Source organism: Hyperolius riggenbachi, chromosome 5, assembly GCF_040937935.1.
Source record: "Hyperolius riggenbachi isolate aHypRig1 chromosome 5, aHypRig1.pri, whole genome shotgun sequence".
Taxonomy (NCBI): domain Eukaryota; kingdom Metazoa; phylum Chordata; class Amphibia; order Anura; family Hyperoliidae; genus Hyperolius; species Hyperolius riggenbachi.
The window spans coordinates 355,196,116-355,210,484 of NC_090650.1; the positions used below are offsets into that span (position 1 = coordinate 355,196,116).

General features: G+C 45.9%; 1 protein-coding gene across 1 annotated transcript; it reads left to right on the forward strand.

Annotated features, from left to right (window-relative positions):
- The first annotated feature begins 11,624 nt into the window (after positions 1-11,624).
- Positions 11,625-14,013, forward strand: RRS1 (ribosome biogenesis regulator 1 homolog). The gene has a single exon (XM_068234803.1). The coding sequence runs from the start codon at positions 11,667-11,669 to the stop codon at positions 12,708-12,710; it is 1,044 nt and encodes a 347-aa protein (XP_068090904.1). The 5' UTR covers positions 11,625-11,666; the 3' UTR covers positions 12,711-14,013.
- Positions 14,014-14,369: the final 356 nt, after the last annotated feature.

Sequence of the window (14,369 nt, forward strand, 5' to 3'; positions counted from 1 at the left end):
TAGTCTGTATCTCTTTAAAAAACGGATCCGGATATCAACTGGATCACTGACTAATGAAAAAACGGATGCAAACAGAACGGAGTGCAACCGTACGCATCCGGTCCGTTTTTTGCAAAAACGCAAGTGTGAACGGGGCCTTAGGTGTGATTATGTAACATTAACCTACTCTTTTCCCTCTATCTGGATTCAATGACGGATAAAAAGTAAATAATGATTGCCTGCATACAGAGGAGAGACACAAACCTGAGGGCATGGCTGATCTCATATTCTGTTTCACTGCATGAATTTAGTAAACCTCTCTGTAACTAATAAACCTCGACTGAAAAAACAATAATGTCTTTTTTATTGGTTTATTTTTCAAAGAGTACTTAAGAACCCAGAATGGTTATAAAAAGCCAGAGACTGGCTGGAAAGTGAGGGAATTGCTCCAACAAGCCAGTTATTCATTTCTGTAATGTGTACCACAGAGAGGGCAATTTGTGATCTTTGAACCTTCATCTACTGTTCGGTTTATTTTGTACTTTTCTTTGTTATTTGTTTTTTTTTTGGGGGGGGGGGGGGGGGCAGTTTGGTCTGGAAGCTTTATCAAAGCTTCTAATGTAATGCTTTGATAAAAGGAGATTAAGCAGAGATTACGTAATGAGTGATGTAAGGTGCTGTACATGCAGTGTAATAAACAAAGACATTTGCAGGGTTAGTACATTTGACAAATTCTAATTATTTTGTAGTGACTAAGGTAAAAGGTGACAATTTCCTGCCTCACCTTTTGTGATGATGTTGTTTAATTTTGATATTATGTTTTTCGGTGGTGCCTCCATGTTGCTGCAGAGGATGATAAGCAGATCCACACACAGGAAACATTGGTTTCATCCTTCACTACAAGAAAGAGGGAAGAAGGGTCAGTATAAGATACTCTATGGAGAAATGTGAGTTTTTCTTTTTTTTTTTGTGTGTAAATATATTGTGCCATTTGAATACTATAACTATGTTACAAACTATGTTCTGCCATTTCCTACCTGCTGTTGGTGGCATTGACTTTGACTACCCTGGACTTCTATTATCCACCAGCAGGTGGTTGTATTCTGTTTCTGGCAGCCCTGAACTTCCACTATCCACCAGCTGGTGGCCTGTTACTATTGTTACAAAGACTTGCAGTTCCCTGTTTGAACCCAAGTTCCCAAGTGAACTCTCAATACGGTGTTGGGCTATGAATATGGACGCAAGTCCGAAACATGTTAGCCGTTTTATGCTTTACCTGATTGATCAATAAAACCTTTTGGACTTTTCTACTTACTGTATTGTGTGGACTTCCCATTACTACACGTCTTGCTAACTTGGTGATGCGAAGACAGCTGGCTTCATAGTGCGCATGCATGAGTGCGCTCTCTCGTGCACTCACTCTACAGGTGGAAGGTTTGAATGGGGGAGACAGCCCTGGAACAAGGGGTCCGTGAGAGGAACAGAAAGGCTCTATAGAATCCAAAGCCTTCCCCCTCTAGGTAAGTATCTTTTTTTTATTTGAAAGTGGACCTGAACTCTTGCAAAAGTGAGAAGGAAAACATTAAGAAATGCACCCTGTATGTATTAAGAGCATACATGTCAAACTCATGGCCGGATTTCTGGCAAGGCCACATAGGCCATGGCCTAGGGCACCAGATAAACAAGGGGCAGCCTGCAGACAGTGGGCATTATTTGCAGTGTATTATTTGCAAGTGTCCAAACAAATGAAAGGGGTCAGGATAACTGCACTATTAGTACCAACTGGCATCTGCCTGTGCAGTGCTACAGGCAGCTGCAGTCCGTTAATTAAATGTTTGTGAACAGTGTGTGACTAGCAAAAAACCAGACCTTGTCCAATGACATAGCAGCAGCTGCAGGCAGTTACAGAAGGCCGGGTCTCACGCACTTGGTGTGGGGGATGAAAGGACCAGGGGCAGCACCAGCAAATAGTACAGAATACAGAAGGCAGCCTCTCACAGTACCCATTTCTTAATTATTGATTGGCCAGCGCTGTTACCCTGGAGACAGCAGTAGGTACAGGACTCACTTTTACGTGTTGCTGACCCCACCCAATGTCCAATTGTGAGCCACTTTTGACAATGTGTGTGTGGTGGACGGCTCCCACCACGCCCATCACCTGTAGATCGCTTGATTGACCAGTTCCCCCGTGTGACGTGATTGATTCACTTCACGTTGCCATGGAGACCTCGGCACTAGCCACAATATTGGACACCAGCGGCCCAAAATGTTTTGGGTGTGTGTGTGTGTGGAGAGAGGCGGTAGGATACGGTTTCGGTTGGGGCGGCTGGTAATAGTCGGCCTTGGGCGGTAAGAAGTACAAATCCGGCCCTGGTCAAACTCCCGCCCGAGGGCATTTGGCCCTGAGAGCCATTAAATTTGGCACTCAAGGGGTTTCCCCACTTGGCATGATGTTTGGCCCACTCTAGACAACCAGTGAAGCTATATTGGAGGTGAAGCCCTAGAACACCAGGGAAGCCACATGGGGAGGTAGGGGGGTGGCTGGATAGTGTAATAGTTAAGGGCTCTGCCTCTGACACGGGAGATCAGGGTTTGAATCTCGGCTCTGCCTGTTCAGTAAGCCAGCACCTATTCAGCAGGAGACCTTAGGCAAGTCTCCCTAACACTGCTACTGCCTATAGAGCGCGTCCTAGTGGCTGCAGCTCTGGTGCTTTGAGTCTGCCAGGAGAAAAGCGCGATATAAGTGTTTGTCTTTGTCTTTTGTCTTCTTTTAAACACTAGGGAACTGTATGGGGAGGGTGGGGGTCACTAGACACTAGGGAACTGTATAGGGGAGGGAGGACCACCAGACACCAAGGAACTGTAAAGGAGAGGGAGGAGGACCACTAGACACCAGGGAACTGTATAGGAGTTGGGAAGGGGCAATTAGACACTTGGGAACTTTATAGGAGTTGGGAAGTGGCAATTAGACACCAGGGAACTTTATAAGGTGGCCAGTAGACATTGAGGCCCGCAGCTAAGTGTCAGTGTTCAAATTCGGCCCACTTTGTCTTTGAGTTCGACACCCCTGATTTAGAGAGTTTAGCCTGTTTAATTCCCTCTCGTTTGTATCTAATCACAAGTTGTAATTTGATCTCTCCCCTGTGTCACATGACTGCCACAGCAGATATAGCAGATAAGCTCATTTGAAAGCACAGTCTGTTAACAATATGTCTGCTTCCATGAATCAGGAACAGTGCAGATTTATTTTAAGATTTGTTTCAGCTGTAACAAAGAAATGTTTTTTTGTTTAAAGGTTGTTATGCTGTTGTGTGTCTTTTAGAGCAGAGAGGATGATCTGAGTTCAGGTCCACTTTAAATACACTTCAGGGTTGCGTTAAAGGAAGGCTTCTTCCCAACAGAGAAACTTCTGCTTACTGATGTAAGGTTTTTATTCTCACAAACTGGTTGGTGCTGGTTTCTCTTCTAAACTTCAGGAGGCACTGTAGTGACATAGTGAAATTCAGTAAATTATTGAGGATATCCACTTTACAGTAATTTCCTGGTTTCAGCATCAGAGACACTTCCTATATCTACAGTGGGTTGCAAAAATATTCGGCCCCCTTGAAGTTTTCCACATTTTGTCACATTACTGCCACAAACATGCATAAATTTTATTGGAATTCCACGTGAAAGACCAATACAAAGTGGTGTACATGTGAGAAGTGGATCGAAAATCATACATCATTCCAAACATTTTTTACAAATAAATAACTGCAAAGTTGGGTGTGCGTAATTATTCGGCCCCCTGAGTCAATACTTTGTAGAACCACCTTTTGCTGCAATTACAGCTGCCAGTCTTTTAGGGTATGTCTCTACTAGCTTTGCACATCTAGAGACTGAAATCTTTGCCCATTCTTCTTTGCAAAACAGCTCCAGCTCAGTCAGATTAGATGGATAGCGTTTGTGAACAGCAGTTTTCAGATCTTGCCACATATTCTCGATTGGATTTAGATCTGGACTTTGACTGGGCCATTCTAACACATAGATATGTTTTGTTTTAAACCATTCCATTGTTGCCCTTGCTTTATGTTTAGGGTCATTGTCCTGCTGGAAGGTGAACCTCCGCCCCAGTCTCAAGTCTTTTGCAGTCTCTAAGAGGTTTTCTTCCAAGTTTGCCCTGTATTTGGCTCCATCCATCTTCCCATCAACTCTGACCAGCTTCCCTGTCCCTGCTGAAGAGATGCACCCCCCAAGCATGATGCTGCCACCACCATATTTGACAGTGGGGATGGTGTGTTCAGAGTGATGTGCAGTGTTAGTTTTCCGCTACACATAGCCTCATCTGACCAGAGCACCTTCTTCCACATGGTTGCTGTGTCCCCCACATGGCTTGTGGCAAACTGCAAACGGGACTTCTTATGCTTTCTGTTAACAATACCTTTCTTCTTGCCACTCTTCCATAAAGGCCAACTTTGTACAGTGCATGACTAATAGTTGTCCTATGGACAGAGTCTCCCACCTGAGCTGTAGATCTCTGCAGCTCGTCCAGAGTCACCATGGGCCTCTTGACTGCATTTCTGATCAGCGCTCTCCTTGTTCGGCCTGTGAGTTTAGGTGGATGGCCTTGTCTTGGTAGGTTTACAGTTGTGCCATACTCCTTCCATTTCTGAATGATCGCTTGAACAGTGCTCCGTGGGATGTTCAAGGCTTTGGAAATCTTTTTGTAGCCTAAGCCTGCTTTAAATTTCTCAATAACTTGATCCCTGACCTGTCTTGTGTGTTCTTTGGACTTCACGGTGTTGTTGCTCCCAATATTCTCTTAGACAACCTCTGAGGCCCTAACAGAGCAGCTGTATTTGTACTGACATTACATTACACACAGGTGCACTCTATTTAGACATTAGCACTCATCTGGCAATGTCTATGGGCAACTGACTGCACTCAGATCAAAGGGGCCGAATAATTATGCACACACAACTTTGCAGTTATTTATTTGTAAAAAATGTTTGGAATCATGTATGATTTTCGTTCCACTTCTCATGTGTACACCACTTTGTGTTGGTCTTTCATGTGGAATTCCAATAAAATTGATTCATGTTTGTGGCAGTAATGTGACAAAATGTGGAAAACTTCAAGGGGGCCGAATACTTTTGCAACCCACGGTATATATTGCTGTAAATTGAATGTAGTCCTTCCCTCCCAGTGATGTCACAGCCTAGGCTTATTAGCTACATGGAATTCTCCCCCTCTTCTTCATTACATTATTTTCACTACAGTTCCTCTTAACAGCACTTGTCCCTCATCATGATTCAATCTCTGAAGTATGGAAATGTGTCTTCTTCAGAGTATTCTTCATTCGCAGAGACTAAAGCTTCGTACCCACAGTATAAATAATTGAGCAAAACGAACAAGGAATGACAGACCGTTCCAATATCGGTGGGGAGAAACGTAGCAAACTACGTGTTTCGACAAATGATCAACAACCATTCTCCTGCATTTTGCACAACCGCCATGAGGAATCACATCGGCAGATAGTCGTTCATAGTCAGCCAAAACCTCTGCAGTTCCTACAGATCACCAACCACCCCGTCAGGCACTACTTCAACCGCCTCCCCTCAGAGGTGTATCTGGGTAATATAGAGCCTATGGCAAAAACTGAAATTGGACCCCCCCCTTCCCCTATAAAAAACCCATGCTTTCTTGTGTACATGTTATGGTTGCCTGGGTTTTTTGACTCGGGATATTGCTGAAGTTACTTTTTTGGACGTATTTCACACATAAATGAAGTAGCCATTCATACATAAAGGAAGAAGTCATGTTCCCCAGATAAAAGAATTAATCTGATCTGAGGTCTGAGTGATGGGGAGGCATGGGGAAGGCATGGCACGGGTGCAGCACAGAGGCAGTCGGGGTGCAGCACAGGGCCAGCCATGCCTGCACCTTTCTAGATACGCCTCTGCCTCCCCTACCACTGCCTCAGAACCATATACACCAGAGCCACCAGGCACAGAAACTCCTTCATGCTTCAGGCGTCCCATCTCTTGAACTTTAGAACCTATCGTGCAAAATTCCATCGTTTTTCCATTCCTGCCTCCAAGTATCCTCTACGTCCCATCTCTGTCTTGTAAGTCTCCTCTCTGTCTGTAATGTATAAATGCTGTTCTTACATCTGTTAAAGGACATCCAAGGTGAAAATAAACGAATGAGATAAACAATTGTATCTGTCTTCTTCCTTATAAAAATGACTTTTTTGGTTATCCCACAATTTTATTTTATACTTAAATCTTCTTTTTAAGTTTTACTGTTTCATGGACTCTTCTCAATGACACATTCATTGGAGTTTGCCAGAGCTAAAATCTATGAACTGTTGATCCTTTTTATCTCTTTCCTGCACTCAGAAGCCATTTACTGCCAGGAAAATGTTTTATGGCTGCAATTCCTTATGAGTGAGGGTTATCTATAGTCCGACCCAGAAAGAAACTGTCACTCGCATACCTGATTTTTAACTCTTTCAGGCAGAGAAAGAAAAAAAGGAACACAGCCTAGTTATTTGTGTGCTTGGCACTGTACATACACATGTCTATCTCATCATGTCACATGCCACCTCGGTTGTCCTTTAACTGCTCTAATGTCCATGCCATGTGTACCATAAATAATTCTGGGTGCGACTTTGGTTGCACTTGGCGAATAAAGCCAATTCTGATTACCCTGTCTGCGCACTCTGCCACAGGGTTATATAAGTGACATTTTTTAAGTAGTGATGTGATGCGGCAGGAGCATTGCAATGCATCGCAAAGCAAAAACTAAGTGTAAAGCTGGCCTGAAGAAAAAGATGTTAAAATTACGTTGAAAGCCGTATAAAAGCTCTGTGAACTGCACTCTGTCTCACAGAACACTGAAGCAAGCTTGTCACTACACACTTCAGAAATAAAAATGAATATTGTAAAATGATACAATTGATGTGTAGGAATAAGGGCTCTTTCCAGCAACTCTAGACTAGATAAGGAACATTTAAGCTTCCTCAGTGCAGCTCTCCTCACAGCAGGTGTGCCCACAGAATATGAATCATCACTCTCTATCTCTGCTATTGAGATGTAATTCTTTAACGTTCCACACAAGGTACGGTAAGTGGAGCTTAAAAAGCCGAAGGTGAAATGGATTTGTATGTGTAATGCTGTATTTTATGTCTTCCACATGTAATGGCTCTGCAATTTCTTGGAAACAAGCTATTCGTGGCTACAGCTTACACAAATATATGGTATTTACAAATAGGACCCTCACGTGTGCTCTGACTTGCTTTATAGATATAAATCTACAGCTATTAACTCTTCAAGTGTTCCAGTGAGAGCATGTTACATAAACATGTATATATGAGGACAGTAATATGTGAGAAGCATCATGCACAGAACTGTCCAGTTCCAGACATATGTGATTATTACAGTGCAGGAGGTAGGCAGCTGCACCCTCACTGATGTGTACATTTTAAAATGCCGCGCGCTGATTTGGGTGCAGTAGAGATGGGAAGTTCGGATCTTTTCAATGATTCGGATGATTCGAATCGGATCATTGAAAAGATCCGGATCTTTGATCCGAATCTCAGATCATTTTACTAGGGAAGCATTCGGGGGGGGGGGGGGGGGGGGGCGGGTGGACAGATAGAGAAGGGGGGATGGTGGACAGAGAAGTGCAGGGAGTGAACAGAAGGGAGGAGGTGAACGAAGAGGGGTGAGCAGAGAGCAGAAATGTTTTTTTTGCACACAATACCCAATTGCAATCATATGCTTTACATATATTTCACCTATATGTTCATCTGTATACTCTGAATGTAAACGTCTCACAGTGAAAGAAAGCATTCCCCTTTTCTCACCTCGAACACATCATACATTTAGGGAGAAGATAAGTGCAGCTGTTTAGAGCAGTGCAGGAGGATCATATTGCACAGCAATCACAGTGCCTGTCCTGTCATTCATTCAGCCCAGCAGAGTTACTGAGCTGTGCGTCTCAGCCAAAAGTTTCCCATTTGTTCACAACTACAACAGACAGCCTATAATCAGCAGCACATTGCAGCCAGTAGTGTGCTCCACACATATCTGGCAGTGGCACCCATGTCCCCTCTCCCAACTACCTGTCCCTGCAAGGCTGGCTCCCCTCCAACTGAGCAATCCATCTCCGCTCTGCTTCCAGGACCCCGGTGCCCGCTGAGAGAGGGGGGCGTGCCCCTCCTGGCTCCACCCCTTTTGATCCGAATCTGTTTATTTTGATGATCCGGATGATTCGACTCACAAAAGAGATTCGGATCAAAGATCCGAATCGTTCATGATCCGGACAACACTAGGGTGCAGGAGTAATCATTAAAAAAACGGTTAATTGATACGAGGTAAACTTTTACTCATTGCATAATTGTATTCCTTACATATTGTTTATAGGGCATTCCTCAAGCCAAATACTTTTTTTTTGTTTTAATAACCTAATTCCCTATAAACTAAACAAGCCTCGCCCACAGCTCCTCCAGTGCCAAGGCACTCTGAGACTCATGTAGCAAGGGCTTATGGGAGTTTAGTCTGGGGAGGAGTAGGAGGTTACTAGCCAGAGATTTCAGAGGCAGAGGGTAGGGGAGGAGAGGGAAGTGAAGTTTTCACAGGCTGAGAGGTGGAGATACAGAGCAGCTTGCCTGTGTGTAATGATGACAAACAGAACATGGCCGCTCTCATTGTATCACAGGAAAAAGTAATCCTATACTGTTGAAGCTGTTTGCAGCTAGATCTAAACTTTAGATAAGATATATCGACAAGTTACTTGTTATAGTTTTTCATCTTGGATCCGCTTTAAGAGTGCATTTTATAGCAGTAGTAGAAGATTGGTAAATTTACTGAAATTCTACAACCTAAATGATATAGTGAAATATCTATATTATTTGCAGACATTTCACTATGACCTAACCTCTCCCTACTCTCACACAGAACCCTACTTCCCAGACAACATATAACCCCTCCTCCAACTAATAACCCTCCCTCTGGGCACCTAATAACCCCCGGCAACTGATAACCCCCCCGGCAACTAATAACTCCTCACCTAATCTTAACAACCCCCAACAAAAAAAACAGCCGCCTGCTATGGCACTGCGGCTACTAATAGTGGATTTAATCCGCTATTAGTAGCCAGAGTTATAGCCACAGTTCCTGCTATTTAGCGCACGCCCATTTTTGGTCATGCTACAATTAGCTGCTCCGTCACTAATGGCCTACTAAAAACACTCTGCCTTGTGTTCCATATTTTATGTCTCAGAAGTAATATGCTGCTTTTCATAAATCTCTGTAAATACTTCTCCAACCAAAGACATTATTATTATTTAGCATTAATATAGTACTGACATATTCCCAGGCCCGGATTTGCATCACAGGAGCCTAGAGGCACAGAAGTCCTGGAGCCCTCCATGAATCAACAAACCCCAATCGAACTAGTGTTGATCGAACAGTGCTCGACAATGTTCGTTATTCCGCGAACATTAGGGTGTTCGGGTCGAGCACAGCCAAGCACGGCATGGTGCTCGGCCGCGCTGTTCGGTCTCCTCCCCTTGCTTATTGGCGCCTTTCCAGAAAGCCAATAAGCGGCGTCGATGCTTTTTCCACAGCTATAGTCACACAGCCTAGCTGGCTGTCACCATAGCTGTGATTGGCCGAGCGGGTCACGTGTTCAGGTATATAAATACCCGAACGCGAGGCTGGCTCCGCCATTCGCATTGGGGTTTAGCTTGGGGTAGGTAGGAGACAGAGCTAGCGTAGTGGTTAGGTAGGTGCCAGCACTGCCAGCCACAGTGCCCCAGCCTCACCACCACTGCCAGCAGCAGCCACAGTGCCCCAGCCTCACCACTGCCAGCAGCAGCCACAGAGCCACTGCCTCACCACTGCCAGCAGCAGCCACAGAGCCCCTGCCTCACCACTGCCAGGCATTGGCAGCAGCCACAGTGCCCCAGCCTCACCACTGCCAGCAGCAGCCACAGAGCCCCTGCCTCACCACTGCCAGCAGCAGCCACAGAGCCCCTGTCTCACCACTGCCAGGCATTGGCAGCAGCCACAGTGCCCCAGCCTCACCACTGGCAGCAGCCACAGTGCCCCTGCCTCACCACTGCCAGCAGGCTCTGCCAGCCCACTGCCAGCAGGCTCTGTCAGCAGCCACTGTGCTTTCAGTACTTTCAGTGCCAGCTGGGAACAGTTGTGCCCATAAAATAAACACACTTTATTGCATTTTACTCTTGCTTATTGTTGAAAAAAAAACCAGTACTTTCAGTGCCAGCTGGGAACAGCTGTGCCCATAAAAAATCCATTTTGCATAAGTTTCCCTCATTTTGCAAGTTTTTTCAGGCCTGCACAGCAGGCATGCTCGGGTCCCCATTGACTTCAATTAGGCTCGGTGTTCGCCGAATATCCCGAACATCTGGACCATGTTCGGCCAAGCCGAAGTACCTGGGTGTTCAATCAACACTAAACCGAACCACACAGCAAGTGTGCTGGATACCCAAGCTGTCACTTCTCCCTTGTCCGTCACAGGTAGCTACAGGTGCCCCTTGGCATTTTGTAGCCTGAAGTACCCTCAGGTGGGTGAGTAACCTGTCAGTCATTTACACTCTCATCAGTACTCTGTATAGGGAAGGAAGGAGGGAGTCACTAGGGAATGCATATCAAACTCCGGCCCTCAGAGCCAATAAATTTGGCCCTCAAAGGGTTTCCCCACTTTGCATTATGTTTGGCCCACTCTAGACCCCCAGGGAAAGTATTGTGGAGGTGAAGCCCTAGAACACCAGGGAAGCCATATGGGGAGGTAGAGGAAAAGCACTAAACACCAGGGAACTGTATCCCCCAACACTAGACATCAGGGAACTGTATAGGGGAGGGAGGAGGACCACTAGACACCAGGGAACTGTATAGGAGTTGGGTGGAGGGCAATTAGACATCAGGGAACTTTATAAGGTGGCCAGTAGACATTGAGGTCTGTGGCTGAGTGTCAGTGTTCAAATTCGGCCCACTTTATCTTAGAGTTTGACAACTCTGCACTAGGGGAAAGGAGTGAGAGCCTTTCCATCATCAGGCGCCTGTAGGCACATGCCTTTTGGTAAACCTGGCCCTGCATATTCCATAGAGTGCATAAAAAAATTAAAATGGTCTTGTAGTGGGGGGGGGGGGGGGGAGGGGGGGGGATTTGACACTAGAAAATAATTGCAACTTTCTCAGAATGTACAACCTCTGACATTATTTATTATTATTATTATTTTTTATTTATATAGCGCCAACATATTCCGCAGCGCTTTACAAAGCACAATAAGACGACAAGAGGAACATAGATACAACTAACAAATGTACAGCAGAGTTCCAAGCAGCACAAATATTGTTACAAGAACAGTAAACATTAGGAGGATGACCCTGCCCTTGCGGGCTTACAATCTAATGGACATTCCTGCAAATTCTGACAGGTTGCAGAAAAATGCCGGGACACAGAGCCTGATCACGTCTAAACTTGTTTCTGAAAGACACTTTTTTTCCTATAACAAGCACCAGCATGCCAGCCACTTGCCATCCACAACATGTCGTCAGCTAGTCCAGCCTCCGGATAGCCCTTCCTAACCAATACAGAGCAGAGCGGAAGAAGATGCTGGTCAGTCACGTGCTCTTCCCTGTCGGCTACACGTGTTTCCTGTGAGCCCTGGGAAGATGGAGGCGCAGGCGATAGAACATGTGCTGGCCCAGGCAGAGAGAGATGAGGCGGAGAAGCTGAAGCTCATCACGGTGCACAAAGAGCTGGAGCTGCAGTTTGATCTGGGCAACCTGCTCGCTGTAGACCCCAATCCGCCGGACACCAAGACCTTCCGGCAGCAGAACCGGGCGGACTTCCTGCGCTCCCTAGCCCGGGACAACACGCAGCTCCTCGTCAACCAGCTCTGGACGCTGCCCACCCAGAGGATAGACGAGGCGGTGGTGGTGACCCTGCCGGATCCCGTCACCCGCCTGCCCCGGGAGAAGCCGGTCCCCAAGCCCCGGGCGCCCACCCGCTGGGAGGAGTTCGCCAAGCTAAAGGGCATCAAGAAGAAGAAGAAGACCAATCTGGTGTGGGATGAAAACAGCAAGGAGTGGCGGCGGCGCTGGGGCTACAAGCGTGCCAATGACAATACCAAGGACTGGCTCATCGAGGTGCCCCACACCGCCGATCCCAGCGACGATCAGTTCGCTAAGAGGCTGAAAGCCAAGAAAGAGCGAGTAGCCAAGAACGAGCTGAACCGCCTGAGGAATCTCGCCCGAGCCGACAAGGGGAAAGTGCCGGGAGTGGGGCTGACGCCGATCAGCCAGCCGGGCAAAGATGAGCTGACCTCGGCCATGCATGTGGCCAAGCGATCCACAGCTTCCATGGGCAGATTCCAGGACAAGCTGCCCAAGGAGAAGGAGCCCAAGAACAAAGGCAAGAAGAGGAAGTTCCAACCTCTGCTGGGAGACTTCGGGGCAGAGAAGAACAAGCAGCTGGAGATCCTGAAGCTTCTGGGCAATAATAAACCCGTGCTGAATGTCACCAAGGCTGTCAACAAGCAGATGAGGGAAGAGGATGCAGCAGAGGCAGCTGCCAAGAGGAGGAAAACCTTCAAAAAGGGCAGGGGAGGGAAACATCAAGGGGGCAAAAAGGGCAAAGGCAAGGGACCAGCAAGAGGAGGGGGAGGAGGAGGAAAGGGTCGGGGTGGTAAAGGATTTGGTGGCAAAAGAAAATAAAAACTTTAATCCGGTGGAACACATTTAGCTGATACTGCTAACCCTGATTTGACTGTTGTGAGAGTGATACAGTGACAATAAAGGTGACAAGCTGTCATCTATTTCTTTCCCCCAGGTGAATGGATATTTATTCTGTTTGCTGTCAAGATGTTCATAGAAAGCATATTTTTCTATTGTATGAGTTGTTTTTTTTTTCTGAAATGTCAATACAAGTGAATAAACTAAATGGTAACCCTGTCGGCATGTTTGAAGAATCTTGTATGACATTCTTTCAGCTGTATCTCGAAGCTGTTGATGTGAAGTGATTCTCATTTAATACGTTTTGTTACAGACAAAGCATTTTGTTTGATTTATGTCAGGTTATTTAATGCAGCTGCATTGAGGGTGCAGGAATGTGAGGAGCTGCAGTATAATATACAAGCTACTGAGGTTTTGTTTCTTATGAAGAGGAATAGTCTTAAACAAAATTTGAGTTGATGCAGGATTATGCAAGTATTTTCATAATCTTGCAACAACTCAGAATTATCAACAAAAAAGAAAGATGGGTCAGCACTACAATATGCAGCATGCACTGTGTGAGGTGAAAAGTACTTGGTATGGCTGCGTCCTGCTCTATGATGTGGTGGAACAATGATTAGCTGGCGGTGCTGCATGAATTTCACGTTTATTTCAACCAATCGCCATGTGAGTGTGACACAAATGGGGGCACTGTATGAAAAGTCACAGACCCAGTGTGCGGAGACTGGTCAGTTCAATGGGTGTGGCGTCACAGCCTCAGAAGAAGCGCCATTAGGTGCGAATCGGCCATTAGGGCTCCTTGTGACTTTTCCTACAATATACCCACTTGTGTCACACATTTGCATGGCAATTGGTTTGAAATACTTTACACAACTTGTAACTCATGCAGCAGTGCCAGTTGATCTTTCTTCTACCACATCACATGTAACTCAGTTATTAGCAACTTGTGAACATCCATACTTATTCAGTGCTTTACCATGAGGTGAAAGTATGTAACTACTTTTCCAATAGGAGGATGATGGCTCCTTAAAAAATGTAGGGACTTCACCACCCAGTACTAGCTTGGCTTCTAGCTCACCGGTGTGCAGCACTTGAGTTTTGAGCAAATTGTAAGAGTGGTTTCATACTACCAAAACTTTCCGAAGCGTTCCAGTGCTGAATCCGTGGAGGCGAGGGGGATAGATTATAAGAGGCTTCCCTCCACCGAGGTAACTACCCAGTCAGGGCACTTTTTTCCCTGCTGATACTCTTTAAAGAGTAACTGTTAGCCCCCAAATTGAAATTTAAAACACTATTGCAATGTTTTATTTATTATATAAGTGAGCCAAAAAGCCAATGTACAAGTTAAAAATCAATCTAATTTTGTTACTATCTAACCTTTTCCCCCAGCTCCGGACGCAAGCCGCATATCAGATACTGTAGCATGCAGAGCATGCCTATGTCTGGCCGACCCCCCTCTCCCCCCCAGGACCAGGTGCCAATGTATTCTCCCCACCGCAGCTGACCGCTCTGACACGGAGAGAGAGCGGCAGCACCGCAGAGCAGCCAGCGCCGTGCATCTCTCTCACATGTGACTCGGCGGCGGCTGCTCTGCGGTGCTGCTCTGGAAGTGCTGCCGCTCTCTCTCCGTGTCAGAGCGGT

What these genes read in the sequence shown, in the direction of transcription:
- RRS1 (XM_068234803.1), top strand. Translation starts at nt 11,667, where the DNA reads ATGGAGGCGCAGGCGATAGAACATGTGCTGGCCCAGGCAGAGAGAGAT.